Source organism: Cyprinodon tularosa, unplaced genomic scaffold (genome assembly GCF_016077235.1).
Source record: "Cyprinodon tularosa strain WSP-4 unplaced genomic scaffold, ASM1607723v1 ctg102, whole genome shotgun sequence".
NCBI lineage: Eukaryota > Metazoa > Chordata > Actinopteri > Cyprinodontiformes > Cyprinodontidae > Cyprinodon > Cyprinodon tularosa.
The window spans coordinates 118,341-135,789 of record NW_024037805.1 but is presented as its reverse complement, the minus strand read 5'-3'; the positions used below and the strand labels follow the sequence as shown (position 1 = coordinate 135,789).

The 17,449-nt window shown below is 36.0% G+C and overlaps 1 protein-coding gene across 1 annotated transcript in view; it reads right to left on the bottom strand.

Annotated features, from left to right (window-relative positions):
- Nucleotides 1-16,219, bottom strand: part of lig1 (ligase I, DNA, ATP-dependent) — a 107,418-nt gene extending 91,199 nt beyond the window's left edge. Inside the window, exons 1-4 of the mRNA XM_038279207.1 lie at nucleotides 16,061-16,219; nucleotides 14,453-14,521; nucleotides 12,113-12,275; nucleotides 7,247-7,412 (exon numbers count right to left, since the gene is read on the bottom strand). Coding sequence (XP_038135135.1) covers nucleotides 7,247-7,412; nucleotides 12,113-12,275; nucleotides 14,453-14,521; nucleotides 16,061-16,077 — 415 coding nt within the window. The 5' untranslated portion in view covers nucleotides 16,078-16,219. The remainder of the gene's footprint in view (nucleotides 1-7,246; nucleotides 7,413-12,112; nucleotides 12,276-14,452; nucleotides 14,522-16,060) is intronic.
- Between the last annotated feature and the right edge of the window lie 1,230 nt (nucleotides 16,220-17,449).

Genomic DNA, 17,449 nt, shown 5'->3' with positions numbered 1-17,449 from the left:
TTTTTTAGATGACTAGCGTCATGTCATTTTTCATCAGATTGGGTGCAAAAATCTTTGCCCATTGACTCTGGTTAAAAGTTGTACATGCACAGTAGCTCCTCTGCAATAGAAAGGTTTAGGAGAGGAGAGAGAATTATCTTGAGATAACCGATAACATACAGAGAGAGAGAAATTACGCAAGAAACATCCTTTTTCAGTACCTAGCTAACTGCATGCAGCGATGCTAGCGCTTTATTCTGTTGCCTTGACTGTCTGATTCCATTTTCATAAGTCAGGCTCTGATCCAGCATGGATAAAGACAGGTAGGACTGATTTAAAGCACTTTTTAGAAAAGGCAAAGAAGAATGTTTTTCCTCTCCACTGTCGCTACAAGCATGCTTATTGAGAGGGATTGCCTTCGAGTCAATGAGTCGATGCAATCAACTGGTTTTCCTTAGATAGAAAACTTTGAATCAATTTCGCTGCATGACCTGGTGAACCATAAAGCGCCTTGAGATGACATGTGATGTGAATTGGCGCTATAGAAGCAAACTGAATTGAATTGATTGAGCAATCTGGGATTCACATGGTATTCACATAATATAGCGTACCTTTTCTAGCCGTTTGTTAATTGGCATAGTTGCTCTTAAAAAAAAACAACACATTCTCAGAAAATAGTTTTTATATATTAAAAAATATGAAGCTGACTAATAGCTTCTCCATTATTAAACTGGTACATTATTTTTTTCAGGTTTGTGACACAATATTGGACCATTTTAAACACAGATCTATCTTTACAAAGCCTCAGAAGGGCAAGATTTATGCACAAAAAATAAACCTGTAGATGAAATTACGTTTTGGCTTTGTAAAGTGTTTTTATAATGTTTTTTGTTGTTGGCATCCATATAAATATACTGGTGTAATAACTTAGTATATGTTTGATTGGTTTTTGGCAAATGTCTATTTTGAATTTATAATTTATTTATAAGGAATAATGCACGCAAAAAGATCCTTTCCGACCTATATTTAATATAGGGCTGCAACTAACGATTATTTTGAAAATCGATGAATCGGCCGATTATTTTTTCGATTAATCGATGAATCGGACACAAAATATTTTTTTTATATTAACCTCTTTATTCCAAAATAAACATTTTAGACAGAACAAACAAGCACACAAGTACAGGTTGCTCATTAACTGTACTGGTGCAATATGAAAAATAAATGTTTGTGTTAAAACTACGCAAACTTACATGAGAAATGTAGCTGTACATCCACAAAAAATAGGGTACTTTGTTTCATAAAGCGCAAAAAGAGACAGGCATTTTTGTTTTTTAAAGCCCCTAAGGGGTTCAAACAATAGGCCCCCCCATTTCAACAAATGAGGTTTTTTTAGACTAGAAGAGTTCTGCCTTTTAAGACAGGAAAGTATAGCAGTTAAAGTTGCTACTGGAGAAAATACTGAACCATAGAGATAAAAATAGCCCTGTGATTCAAATTATAAATTGTATTTGGAATAAAAATGAGAGAACTAGGGGTGTTAAAAAAAACACATCCTCCAAAGACAGATATTTACATGGGAATGTGGCAGATAATTAATTGACATATTACTGATCTTGCTGGATTTTATGCTTTACTTCCATAAATTGCAGGATCTTCTTTACTTTATCTTTGCCAGAAGATTTAAACTTTAAAAGCCTTGCCCTCATAATTTGCAAATTAATTTATTTATAAAGTAAATGTAAACGCTGCTTAAGCTAATTCAAATGAAATTAAAAGTAAAATAAGTAGCCAACCTCATCACTGTCTGTAACCTACTAACACGGTAAGGAAAGCATCAGATGAGCTACCTGAGAAACTAACGTAACGTTTCCCCACTTTAAAACCAAACAAACATGGTTACACATCCTGCTGATCAGCTCTCTTCACTGCCATCGAAGGCTCCAACGTGTTTTCTTTTCAGGTGCTGCGTCATAACAGTGGTGCTTCCGTGCCATGTTCATTTGTTTTTACTAAAGTTGCATGTTACGACTTTTTTCACTTTACAAAGCGCAGGCTATTTTAATTATTGTGATCAATTTGCGCCGTCAATCCCGGGGCATGCGCGCTTCATTTGCAGTCTGGACGCTGAGGGTAAACTCCTCACTAAAATCCTGCGGCTCGGACTGCAGCGCTGAGAGGGATTCTGTGGGAGAGGGAGAACGGGGTTGGGATGGGGGAGGCGCCCCACGGCAGCAGCTGCCGCTGGAGGACAAGAGTAGGAACGATACATGCTTTCACGAAAGAGTCTCCAAAAGCCGCCAGTGACACCGTAAAAAGTCGCCAGATTTGTTGCTAGTCGCTTTTTAAAAAAATAGTCGCTGGAGGGGTCTGAAAAGTCGCTGAGTTGGCAACACTGCAACTGCGGCGCTGACTCGCTCCGCCATATTTTTTTTCTTCCCCGGGATGACGGCGGCGGCGGATGACGCATTAATCGCGCGACACAACTAATCGATGATTAAATTCGTTGCCAGCGCTTTTAAAAGTCGATTTTTATCGATTTTATCGATTCGTTGTTGCAGCCCTAATTTAATACAAACAATGAAGCAGATACAACTACGACTCCCCTGTCGTTGAATGTTTAAATCATCATTTGCTAACAAAGGCTTTCAAAAAATAATCCCTATATACATCTTTAAGCTATTCAGGAAGGAAAACTTCAGAAGGGAACCAACTGAATCAGTAAAAAAAAAAAAATCAGCAGCAATAACAGGACAGCAACACTCTGCTGGTTCGGTCCAGTCAGCAGAAAGAAAACATTGCAAGAACAACGCATCAGTAATAACATTATTATCATAATGCAAATACTTGCAGAAATAAATGATAAAAGCTGGAGGGGGAGGTTGTGATTCAGCAGATAGGATTAATGGGAAACACCATCGTGCCTAAAGGTTGTCAATGAGAGACGGTCCAGGGAGGCAAAGAATAAATGAAACAAAAACAGTCCAGAGCCTGGTAAGCTCCTTCTGTTCAACAAACCTTTAATGAATGCGGTTTGAGATTAATGTCTTGTTTCTCCTGTCAATATGAAACGATGACTATTGGCTCTCATTAGGCTGCTGCTAACGAGTGATCGAGTCGAGCAGCTGGAGGAGGAAAGAAATGTCCAATAACCTGTCGGGTTCAAAGTTCCACCAAGCTGAAGTTTGGTTGACGGTTCAGAGATGTGGTTTCACTCTCCGTCATCAACAGGTCGACATTTCTGGGAGGCTTTAACGCCACTTAGGTCAAAGGTTACAATTTAAATTCAAATTCAGAACTTCCACTGGACCAATCTTATTGCATAATGCTCTTTGAGTTTAATCACGTCGTCATAGTAGGGTTGTCAAAAGTATCGAGAATCAAAAAAGTATCGATACCAAAATGTTGTATCCGGATACAATACTCGTTTTTAAAAGTATCGATACAGTGCTACAGTGCTTTATTTCTTAACCAGTTTGGCTAGTGTCATTGTTATGTGTGCAAAGCATAGCCAAGGAAGGAACACTTAATTTTAATTTTAGTTTTTTTAATCAAGCTTGCTTAATATTGTGCACAGCAAACAACCTCAAAATATTGTTCTTATTGTTTATTGTATTTATTTATTGTATTTTATTTATTAATGAAAATATTTCTGTAGAATTTTGGAGTCTTTGTGTTTATCCTTGTGGTATCGAAAATGGTATCGAGTATCGAGTATTTTCCTTAGTATCGGTATCGAGTTGAAAAGTTTAGTATCGTGACAACCCTACGTCATAGGTGTGCCTACACATTCAGGTTCCTTCTGGTGCTGGAAGCCGACCGTCCATCCCAGTCTAGGAGCATCAAACGGATTTTCTGTTTGCATTTCTCTCTACATAACTCCATCCATCTTCCCATCAAACTTGGCTAGTTTTTCATGTCTTTCCTCAAGTTAAATGCAACACGCAACAACATCAACATTTAAAGGGGAAGTACTGCGTTATTTGGGGACAGAGAAAGTTCGAGCTATTTTTTTTTTTTTTTTTGATGAATTTCTGTCCCCTGCCCGTCGTGTTCCAAACTTAGGCTGCAACCAACAACAAAATTGCTAACAGATCAATCAATCCATCATCTTTAATTAACAAATTGGATGGAAAATGTGTTTTTTAAAATCTGAGAATATTTCTTATTTAGAATTTAAATCAATTGAAGCTAAAACAACTTTATTTGAGGGGTTCTGAATGGAGCAGATCTGCTGTGCATTTTGGGTTTAATTTTCTCCTCCGGGTTGTTTTTTTCTTTCAGCAAAGATTTTAGTTTGTATATTAATTAAAGATTATTTAATTACTAAAATAGTTAACATTTGAACAAGTGGTCTGTTTCAGCCCTACAAACAGCAAAGTTGATGCTGTTTTCTCTGCCCACTCTTCCACCAGTGTCAGTTTCACCGTGTTTTTCCTGTTTTAGATCATGCAGTAAATATTTCTTAGTGGGATTTTGAAAGCTAAGGATATTGTTTTAGAAGCTAACCTGCTTTAAACTGCTGCTGTGCTTCTTGGTCTTCTTGATATTTGCTCGATAAAGCTCTCTAGTAAACCCCTGAGGCCTTCCCAGAACAGAAGGATTGATTCTGACATTGATTTACACGAAGAAGGATTCGTCTCATAGCTCCGTTTACTACTTAAGTAACTTCTGAAAGCAGACGCTCGCTTTGGGTTTTATTTAGGGGTATCAGAATAAAGGCAGCTTATTTTATTCAAACATAATTTCCCACTTTAATTTGAATTATCTGCTACTTTGTGTTTGATTTTCATAAAAAGACCCTATAAAAGAGGACTGAGGCACCAATATAAATGTCTCCATCAGTCCACTATCAAAAGTACATAAATGATAATATAAAAATTAGGGCTGCAATTATTAAGAAGCTACGATTATTTTACACATCGATTAATCTGTCAATCATTTTTTTTGATTAATATCGATTAATAATCAGATAGCCAAAGGTTCGTTACAGAAAACTTTATAAGAAATTAAACCAGGTGAAATTAGAGAAGTTCTGGATAGAGCGTATTGACAGACTAAATACTTATTTTTATCTTAAATGCAAAATGAATATATATTATTTTATAATTTTGGTATAATTACTGCACTAAGTTGGTTGCTCTATCAGCTAAAGACATGTTTTAGAGTCTCTATACTCCAGTTAAATAATCAACTAAATTAATTGATGATTATTTCAATAATCTGGATTAGGGATGCACGATATAATCGGCCCCCTATCGGTATCGGCCTGTATCGGCCTTAAAACTGAATATCGGACATCGGCCGATAAAAAATACTACTTCTTCCTCAAAAACTTATTTTTTACAGACTTAAAAACTTCAAAAGACGAGGGAAAAATATTGATACATTAAAATATCACAATATCTTCATATGCTGATATATTGCCATTTAAAAACACCATATCAATCTCTTTTACTAATGAAATATTGCTATATGTCATAGTTATGCTACGAAATCCCCCGAAAATTCACGAAATGTTGCTATATTTTTATATGTTGATATATTGACGCGGTATCGATCTATTTTACTAACAAAATCTCACAAGAATTTGCAAAATATCACAAGAGTTTGTAACAGAACGATGAAATTTCACGAGATTTTAAAAGTAAAATAGATCGATACCGCGTTTTTAAAAATCAATTTGATATCAGCATATGAAAATATATTTGAGTTTATTATTTTTCAAAGTGTCAGAAATGGATAACAAAACTGCTATTTTCAATGACTACTTATTTTTGTCCAGCTTTAACATCGGTATCGATATCGGTTATCGGCTACATGAGTTTTAAAATATCGGGATATCGGCCAAAATCCCAATATCGTGCATCCCTAATCTGGATGGATAATTTCAGCCCCAATATAAATTGATTGACACAGAGACATCTGGACAGACATCCTGGCTAAACTTCTTTTATAATGATGAAAAAAAAAAAGTTTTTCCACGTAGAGCACTTATAAGGATACTAATCTCCTATTTGTGTCAGTGTGAATTACAAATAAAGACTGATAAGTAGTATAAATTTATAGCTGTAAATTATGGCAGAATTGTCTAAGGAAACAAAAACAGGCCGTTTGTCCTCCGATCTTATTCTGCAAGGAGCAACAGGTCTAGTCGAGTGGAAGGTAGCAGGCTGCAGCGGCCCCCAGTACAGCTAGAAATGCACTCAGCCACCAATCAGAATCCAAATGTACACTGGAAAAATTCAAAATGTAGATAAGTAATTTTTTCTTAAAATAAGTGCATTTGTTCTAGGTAAAAGATACATTTTGCTAATGGAACAAGACAATTTACATTTAAAATAAGAAAACGCAATTGCTTTGTCTTATTTCAAGTTCAATTTATCTAAATATCTTATTTTAAGAGTAAAAATACTCATTCCATTGGCAAATTATCTCGTTTACCTACTCAAATTAAGGGTAAATACAATTAATTTAAGATATTTGTTACTTATTCCTAGATAATTTTCCAGTGTATAATGATTCCATCACTCTAAATCAACATTGTCCAGCATATTTGACCCATAACCTCCACAACCAACAGCATTTACTTCTGTTTTTTATTTAAAGGCTTACATGAATTATGCAAGATCACCTGATGACATTAAACTTCATCAAGGGGAGTGGCAGCGTAGTGGTTAGGGCATAGGGCTTGGAATCCTGAGGTTGTGAGTTCGAGCCTGAATCCCACAGCCTCCACTCTGGGTTCCTGAGCAAGTCCCTTAACCCCCGATTGCTTCATGGGCGCCATACGATGGCAGCCCACTGCTCCCCAAGGAGATGGGTTAAATTCAGAGGTAAATTTCTCCAACGTGAGATCAATAAAGTTCAATTATTATTATTATTATCAACATGAGCAGGTTGAACTCAACAATCAACTCATTTCTCTTTTTTTTTTAGAGCAAATTTATTTCAACCAGCATGGGAAACTCTATAACAGCTGTTTTTAACAAGGGTTGTTATTGAATGAGAGTAATTTATGAAGAAATGTACAAAGACCTAACTCAATATCATTGATAGAAAATGTATTTTTAGTGTCTTAATTAAACAGTCCTCAAGCAATTGAAGAGATGTATTAAAACTGAAGTTGCATTCAGCAAATGAGTGACTGAATGGATATGCATAAATATGATTACAGAGAAACATGTATAAATGTGTTGAGTATAAATATAATCCATGTACACATATATATAAATATCATGAAAGGAAACACAGATTGGATACCGACCTGTTTTGCGCTTCACAATTCCAGAAGGGGAGATTGAACTGGGAGTGCTGGGCGTCCCTGGAGAAGCAGAGGAGGCTGGAGTTGCTGGGGTTGCTGGGGTTACAGGCGTAGATAGAGCTGGTGTCGGAGACAGTGGGGTGGGAACAGCCTTAAACACATCGTCCACCTGAAAACAAAAGGATAAGCAAGCATTACAACTTTAAAAAGTAAGATGACTTTAAATGCTGCAAAGACCAACAATCCCATACATGCATCTAAAGCTGCAAGAAACTTCTACATCATTTCATGTAATGCAATCAATTTTAAACAACATAAAGAGGAATGGAAAAACAGAAAACAACATACACTATCAGGCAGTAGAAATAAGTATTTTTGTGCAAGATGCTTTGTGCAACCCACATTGTGAATTTTTAAGACCCAGGCGCATTTGTTTGCAAAGAGTGTGATGCAAATATTATCTGCACTGGTAAACAGGCTCCAGCGGGCCCTACCGCAGCTTATGATGTGTAATTTGTTTCTGTGCAGGCAGAGCGCAACAACAAACAGGTGCCTGTATAATATCCGACTTCAGAAAAAAAGAAAAATCTGATTTACTGTAAGGGTACAAGGACTGAGGGCATATTTAATGCAAAAGCTTCTCTGCAGATGACCCAATTTTCTACCTGGGGGGGGATTAAGCCAGGAAAACAAGCCAATGCACAAAGTGTATTCAGATCAGATATTAGTCGTCCTTCGGAGACGCCACAGAGTCGTTTCAAACAGCCTCCAAAAACACACAGCTGGTAGTTTTAATGAATTAAGCATCACAAGAAAATGCTGGATCTATAAAGCAAAACTATTCAGAAGGTTATTTTTCTAAATCCTCTGTTTAGAGATTTTTTGTGATGACAGAGAAAGTAAGAAAACAATTCATAGATAAGAGGGTTAAAAAAAAACAAATAAAACTTTAGCTTGCAGTCTGGAAACCACCTCTTAACCTCTTCTAATTATGCCTCTGTTTTAATAATGACTTGTTCCGGGGTTATTTTCACATGAACTGTTGTTTTCACAAACACACCTTTGAAACTGGTAATAAGACATGACGCCAATTTAGCTGCTGCTTACAGGGAGAAAAGTAAGGCCCTGCTGATCAACATGACCCTGATGGAGGCAACGGAGTTGTTTATCTCACATTAAAATGCAATTAGAATCCAAACCGGGAGGAAAAGAAAGCTGAAATGGTAAAGCTGCATTAGAAAAGGAAAGAAAGGGAAAATATTTGACTACAAATTGATTTTGAAACCTTTCAACCTAAAAAAAAAAATGGAAAATGGAATAAATTAGGTTTGAAGAGGGTTTGTTTGTGTACCCTTTTTTTTTTCCTGGATTAACCGCGACCTTGTTCAACTAAAAGACAAGTCTGTTTCTCAGCAGAAAGTGGAGCTTTTTCCTGCGGCAGGCGGGATGCCCCTCATCTCCTGGCCCTGTATGTTATCGGTTATCTCAATATGAATACAGGGTGTCTGCTTTGGGAACCACCGGCTTTCATCTTTATTTTTTGCTAATGATGCGCTTCTGAAAATGATCTCCAGCGTGCACCAAAAAAGTTTGCATCAGGTCAGGAGGAAACCATCTTGAGAATCAGAGATAATACCATCAATCTTTACGATCAGAGATGATAAAAATTTCAACCCTGATCTACTACCTGCAGGTAGAAGGCGACTCTGTTCAGGTGCTATGTGGCAGTACGCTGGATCTGGACAGACTGACCAGAAAGTAATCTGTACAAACAACACTAAGCAAACTATCCTGAGCAGAAGATATGGATCCTAACCTAAATAACATGATCATACTCTGAGCATCTATAACCAGGAAGCTTCCAAGACAGGGTGGCTGGACTCGACCTTAACGCACATAGAGGAGCTCTTCTGCCTGGTAGGAGGACTCAGTCTGGTTTCTGTCCACATTAGGGCTGAAACTATTAATCTCATTAATCGGGATTATTTGATTACTGAAATAATCATCAACTAATTTGGTAATTGATTAATCGTTACCTGGAGTATAGAGACAGTAAAACATGCCTTTAGCTGACAGAGAAACCCACTTAGAGCGGTAATTATACCAAAATTGTACAAAATAAAAAATAAAAACATTTTTCAAATAAGATAAAACCAATCTTTTTCGTCAATCAATATTTTCTATCCATAACTTCTCAAGTGGAAAAGTTTTATCTGGTTTCATTTCGTAAAAAAATCTTCTTCAAGGAACCTTTGGGTATCTGATTATTAATCGATTAATCAAAAAAATTCTTGACAAATTAAATTAATTAGCAAAATAATTATAAGTTACAGCCCTAGTCTATATTAAAAAAATAGCAGACCTCTGCTTCGTTTTAAGGAACATTTCAGAACAGCTCCAATTTCCCATAATGTGCAACAGGGTTTCAGTGTGTGATACTCATGACCATCTTCACCAAAATGTCAACAAAAAACACATATTGGGGAAGTAGTAAAAGTTAATGCATAAAAAAATCTGTTCCATTAAGCAGTTATGAAAAAAAGACCTCTAATAAACCACTGCGACAGAAAGGAAATAGAGGTAGGAGTCTGGATTCTGCTCATTTTAATAAGTGGAAACCAATTATGAGTCAAAGCAATCAGCTGGTTGGATAAACTAAAAAAAAAACAAACATCTAAAGTGGCCTACTCAGAGCCTGGATTTAAATCATATTAAGATGCTTCTATTAAACCACAAACACGCGTTCATGCTTAGAAACCCTCCAATGTGCCTGAACTGAAAACTATTTCCAGGAATGGATGAGCGGCTTTTTTTTTTTTAGACATAATTAAAGGAATAGTTTTTTTTCCTAGAAGGCCGGTGTTCTGTCAGATCAGCATACCTATAGTCAATGCGAAACATGTCAGATTTGCGTTTATCCCTTTAGTTCTGTAGGAAAAAAAGACTTTAAACTACCTCAATAGGCGTGTATCCCTTTAGTCACGTACAAAAAAAAATACACAATTTAAGGTCAGATCACCATATACTTAAAAAAAAAAAAAACTAAAATTAGGTAATTGAATAGTTTTTTTGTACATGACTAAAGGGATACACGCAGGGTATGTTGGTCTGATGGGGTATGCTCATCTGACAGAACTAGGGATGGGGATCGAAACCCGGTTCCATCAAGGACCCGGTTCCAATTTTTTCAAAACCCGAAAATCAATAACTTTTGGGCTTATCGATACCACTATCGAGTCTGGTCGTTTTTTTTTTTTCTCCCGGAGGTCCTGTAACATAATTGTGTGTCCCTCGAGTCGCGTCACAGCATTTAAATCTAATCAATCCAATCACTGCAGCATGTCCACCAATGTTTTGGAATGAAATTGTAAGGAAACAGATATTAAAAGTAAAACAAGTGAAGTCTGGCACTTAACTTTGCTCGCGATTCGAGAATGGCTGAACAGGCTGCGGCAACAGTCGGGCCCGTCTTCATCATCCACTCAGAGTACCACTGGTAAGCGCGCACACAGACTTTGTAGCTTGTCCGGTCAGTTAAAAATAGTAATTGTGAAATCCGTGTTGTAATAAAGTTTCAGACGTGCTGCGTGATGATGTGTTCAGATTGGCTTAGTAAAACGACAATTAGGTTATCATGATGCGTTCAAGTGTAACGTAAAGAAAACGGGAAATTTAGTTTTTGGCGAGAAACATGAGTAATACAGTTGTATATTGCTCTAACTATTTTAGAACATATAATTAAACTACTGATGCCAACATTTATTAAAAATTACATTTAATTTAAAATACAATTATTTATCTGTTAAATATTTTCCTAATCACTAAAAACATGATGAAAAGTGACAGTAGACAATACATTAACCAACAATTGTGAAAATATATTGTAGTTAGTTTTATGTGATTTCGAAGTGGCCTATTACATTAGCCATGTTTATTGAAGGCTAGAAACGTTTTTGTTATGCTCACTTGTTAAGCAATAAAAGCAATACCAGTTCTGTTAAAAAAATTTTGTTGCATCGTCTTTCCACCAAATAACAGAAAAGTATCGATAGAGGTATCGATAAGGACTCGGATCGATAAGGAGTATCGATATCAATAAATATTAACGATCCCCATCCCTAGACAGAACACAAGCACTGTGTGGAAGGAACATCTAAGAACATAATTTTGTTTTTCTGGAACTTAAATCTCTTTAAAACATGTAAGTGCAACCAAACAAGGCAAGATAGAAGCAATCTGTAAGGGATCAGAGCTTTTTTTTTTATATATATATTCCAACAACCACTTAATCCCTTGAAAGCCTCGTTTTATTACAGTTATAAAACCCATTTCTGGTCTATAAATTTTTTCCTCGTTTATTTTATTCACCCTTTAAGATTTTTCAGATGAGCAATTAGACACCTGTAAATTCAACCAAACAGATAAATTGAAGACAAAAGCAGTTATCAGGTAGTGACTGACATTATCTCTACTGGAGATGCTCGGCTGCCGACAGACCAGGGGAGGAGAGGATGTATCATTACCGGCTGGCCACACATAAACAAGCGGAGAGGTGGGTCACGCCGGCTAACCTTGCATATCCATCAAGGTCTCTTGCCTCTGAGAGCAAATAATGAATAATTGCAGACACGTCACCCCGCAAAGTGAGCTGGGCGGTTAAGAGGAGTGTTTATCAAATAACAGGTGGTTGAACGGCAGCCAAAGCTGATAATCAGGTCTTTTCAATATGGAGCGTATTGACAGTGATGTGTAACAGAGATGTCCCCCATCACTAAATAAACAAAAAGCCAATGCTAAGCCTAGGGGAGCTCTTCATTACAGCAGCTTCAGCTCCACTGGATTAATTACTGAGTAAATCGTCTGTTTTACCTTCTCTGTTTTAGCAGTAGCTCCTTTGCCGCCTTGTTCTTTTACAACCGGCGCCTCGTCCTCGTCGCTGTCCAGGAGTTGACGGCTGCGCTTGGTAACCTTCTTGATAGGCGAATCTGCTTCCTGAACGCCATTCTGCACCTTCAGGGGGCTCTTCACAGGCCTAGAAGGACGCAAAGACACCCTGTTAGGCTATATAACCAAGACAATATGCTTGGTTTATGAAGAGGTGTTGAACAACATGACGATGAAGTGCTGGATTAGAAAATAGGGTCACCAGCGAAAACAGTAAAAACAACAATAAAATTTAGAGCAAGAGTAATAAAAAAAAAAAAAGAGGGGTCACAGCCATGATGAGAGGATAATTAGATAAAAGCAAGTCAATTAAAGGGAGTTTTAATACATGCTTTGCAGATTACACACTATAGAGATAATGAACACCATCATCAAAGCAGTTGGAGAAGATCTCATCTTTTTTTCAAGGCATCGTCTGATCCCTAATTAAAAAAAAAACATCTACAGAGAGCTGTCATTTCACCATGACTGCAGATGTTCCACATGGTGAGGAGGTTTTAGAAAACAAGCCGTTTCTCCTTTATAAATCAGTGCTATTCCCCAGACAGTGTTAGGGCTCTACGATTTCACCAAAAATCTAAATTGAGATTATTTTCAACCAATATTGTGATTTTGCTTTGCACTAACACCAACCGTGTTGATTTTTTACTCCAGGGTTTCAGTTTTTCCATCACCTTGAAAGCCTGCTTGTCCAGAATCCAGTGCTGCAGGACTTTGCTGTAACATCTGAATGAAAAACTTCCTAATTCTACTAAAATGCATAGATCTAGGTGCTAACTGCAACTCTTCATTCGCGTCTATGCCACAGCATACCCACTTTAACCGTATTACTGGGAGAAATCAAGTGTCTCACTCCTGTTAAATGCATTGTGACTAAAAAAGCCTCTGCAATTTGAAAATTGCATATTCCTGAACTGCAATTATATTGCAAATGCAAATATTTGCCCAGCTCTAGACGGTGTAATACAATGTTAGTTTGGATCAATAAAATTCAATGCATGAGTCAACAAATATTAATGATAATAGCTCAGAAAAATCACAAGAAATAAAGGGCTGTTGTAAATTGTGTGCATGTTCAATAGACTAGTTTCAATGCAGCTGCAGTATCTCTTAAAAAAAATGTTTTATTATACATATTTAATGCACTCATTGACATTTCTTTTTAAAGGTTTATCTGTTAATTTGGATAACTAAGGCGTACAGCCAACCAACCAACCACAGAAATGTAGTTCTTGAAATGTAGAATATGGCAAGAAATCATTTTACAATGCATTTAAAAAATACTGGAAAGTTTCTGGTGGCCTGCACAACCACCGATGTTATTTACAGGAGTGATAAGCCACCCAATGATGGATGGTACAGCACCATGAGGCTTCTCAGAGATGCCATATATGTTATTGGAAAGTTAAGTGGAAGGAGAAAGTCCCATTCAGGCAGAGACAGCAGAAGACTCTTACCTTAGTCAGATACATGGAGGCTCAGAAAACCTTTGCAAGGGTTGTGGGTTAATTAGCTATGTGGGGTGTGACATCATCAGTTTCTAATATCTTTATAACATTCTGATAGTCTGAGATGATGTATTTTGAGTTTTGACTTTCTGCAAGCCATTATTATTAAAGAAATCATACCAGAAATAAAGGGTTGAAATACTTCACTCTGCGTTTGATGAATTTATTTTACTTTCTAAAACAAGTTAAAAAAAAATTAAAAAAAAAATACTGAATTTTTATGCAAATATTTCAATTGTGAATATTTAATATCTGAATTTTGTTATAAACTGGGTTTTTTAAAACCCATCTTAAAACTTTGGTGACTTCCAGTTAGTCCTGTGTATCGTTTAGGTTTAGCGTTCAATCCAAACTGTTACTACTTCAATAAAGCAACACACTGGACGCACTTTTCCCTAAAATGTTCCTCAGAAAGTTTTAAATGTGATAAAAAATAATGTAAATGATGTCTATACAGTATAAGACAATTCTCTTAACTTTTAAAAAACTTATGTTTTATTTTAATATCCTAAAATATTAGAATAAAATGGATGTCATTATTAAAAAATTCTGTCATAATTCAACGGGTAGGTAATTTTCAGCAAATATAAGTTGCTTTTGTTACATTACCAGCTCTAAATAAGTTGTATTTATTTTTATTGGACTGGAGAGAAAATGGCTCTTTGGATTGTAAGGGTTTATCATGTGTAAAAATAAAACAGTTGGATGGAGCAGTGGCATCTCATTATTGATGGTTTAATGAGGAAACAGAACTTACTTGTTTACTGGTTCATCTGCAGTTTTCTTCTGGACGTCCTTAACTTTGCTCTTAGGCTGAAAGAAGGATCTAGCAGAGAAAGATGGTTACATATTTTAACAATTTGTAAAACTGTTTTAAACAGAAGAATACATTAATTCGACAATCGATTTACCAATAGCTTTAGGTTTAACAGACTTCTTTGAAGTTTTAGAAGGGGGCATTAAACTTAACAACACGTTAACAAGTTTTGAACAACTGTAAAGACACTGTTCAATCAGAAAGCTGACTAGACATGGTAGCGCCTACATTTACAAAACAACTTAGCAAAGTAATTATCCAAGTAGTAGCCAAGAGGACCATAGCATCTAAGGAGCTACAGCTCGGGTATGAAAATTTGCTGACAGGACAGCTGTTAGTAAAGGACCCCAATCATTTGCTCTTTAAGGAAGAGTTTCAGGAGAGAAAAAAAAGCAATGAGTTCATGAGATCAGCAAAAATGTGAAAGATGGTGCTCCGGTGGTCAAATAAGATAAAAACTATATAAGGCAGCCTCATGTTTAAAGAAAAACAGACATTTGGTGAAATAAACATAGCAAATTAGTAAAATATGATGTGGGGATTATTTTCTTCTGTAGAGTTAAGGAAGGATCTCTGTTGAGATAACATGAGAGCAATCATTTTAGAGGCTGAAAAGATTTGAAACTGAGCTGCAGTTTTTAAAATGACCTTCCACCAGCAGGATTAGCTTAATCATATAATCAAATCAACAATCAGTAAAGCAGTTTAATGGCATAGACGAAAAATAAATCAAATTAAGAATATGTGGCAACAATCCACAGCTGCTTTAAAGACTTTCCATCCAATCAGTTCAGGCCATGTCTACATCTACTAAACTGATCTATAAATACCCTAAAATATACATCAGTGATGGGTACCACCTAGATCTCCAAACACACATTCGCACATTAAATGCACGTTATTTTTATTTTTCACATTCTTATAAAATAAGTTAAAAATAAAGAAAGATTTAGTGGGTTTATTCTCGGCCATCCCGGATGTGAAAGTGTTTAAGCTAATTGACGACTTCTCTTTTTTCTCTCCGACATTTACCTTTTGGGTGAGATGAGACAGACCCTCAATAAACAAGCACAGGACAATAGCATGTTCCTGTAACTCAGCAACTATGAGCTACGTTGTTATGGAAACAAAAAAAAAAAAAAAAAAAAAACGAGTTGAGGTTTGGCTAGGTTCAAGATTCCTGCGTTACCAGCTTGTTTAAGGGTTTATCACAGAGCTTGACAACATTAGGTTTCTTTAAAATAATAATTCGTTTCAACGATTGATTTTTTTTAAGTAAATAATCGCCCCTGAGCACTTAGCCGAAGCATATCTCACTTTCTCATACGCTTTAAGAGTTAGCAAACTTCAGTTAGCTAATGTATGCTAGCGCTAGCTTAAAAATATCAGCTAATGGCACAAATACAAGCCTTCCTATCGTGCTTATATCAGTAAAAACTTGCTGTTTTTAGCAAAACAAAAAAACGTTCAAACACATGCCACGTTGTAATTTGCATCTTTAGGAAGACGTAAATCTAATCTAGATAAAACCATTAAAATATTACTCACGCGATGCTCCGCTGCATGTTGCCTTTAAACACTTTCTTAACTTAATATAAGATTAAAATTGACCAAATTAAAGGATAGTAGGGCTCCAACAAGAACACACAAAACGCAAACTCCCGCGCCACAGAAAGATATAATAACTGAATATTCGGCGCCAAAATGACACGGTAGGTCAAAGATCCTAAAAAGTGGTCGAGGAGTCACACTGACATACAACAAAATTGATAAACCTTTCAGAAGTAAAGTGTGACTTATTTCGATGAAATATAAACAAGAATGATTTAAAGTATAAAAAAGCAAAGCAAACATGCTTGTGATATATACATATATTTTTATTCTGATAAGAAGGAGATAGATGATATATTCTGCAAATATGGAAAACCAACGGAAATAAGGTAAATTAAAACAAAATACAATGCAATTAAATAATTATTTATATTAATTATTCATATTCATTGTTTAGGGCTATATATTTGACTACCAATGACAATTGGGAGATGTATGGCTATTTACTTAGCGTTTTACTGCCAAAAATATTGTCAGAGTGAGACATCTTCATTCTAGTTGTTCTGCCGGGAAAAATCGGCAGCGCACCATTCTACAGTCGGTGAAACAAGCGGCGCCTTAGGTCGGTGTGGGAGGGGTTTAACACTTTACCATTGTTTGGGCGTTTGCTTGTTTGTGTTTGCTTTATGTCTTTTCCCTTAAAAGATATATGTTTAGTCCAAAACTAAAACTACCAAATACACCCTCGATTTAGGGCCAAATTGGCAGCTGTGTATCAAAAACAACCCTTTATAGTGAGTAGATCAGTTACTCAGTAGTCTTTTTACAAACTACTTATTTACTCTAGCTTGGGTAATGTCTCTAAAAGCTACTTTTTACTTTTATGTGAGTACAAATATGATGAAGTAGTGCTTCTTTTACTCAAGTACAATTCCTGGGGTACGCTACCCACCTCTGGTTTTTAGTGTACAGTATGTGGTTCCACTCAAAACTTTAATTATCTGGATATGCAAATATATATATATATATATATATATATATATATATATATATATATATATATATATATATATATATATATATATATATATATATATATATATATATATATATATATATATATATATATATATATATATATATATATATATATTTGTGCGTCATCACCTCTGGCCGGGTCCTTCACCTGGTGACTGTTAAGGAGTGATCCCATTGAAAGGTTTTTTTGCATCTTAAATACTTTACTGCCCCCTGTCTTGTTGGAGTGGTAACTACAAAAAACGGAAGTGGTCCTGATGCTGCATTAGATTCCAGAGATTATGTAAGACTCACTTGGATGGAAATTCCTTAGTCCCTGTTTTAATGCATCATTTACCCCACTTCACT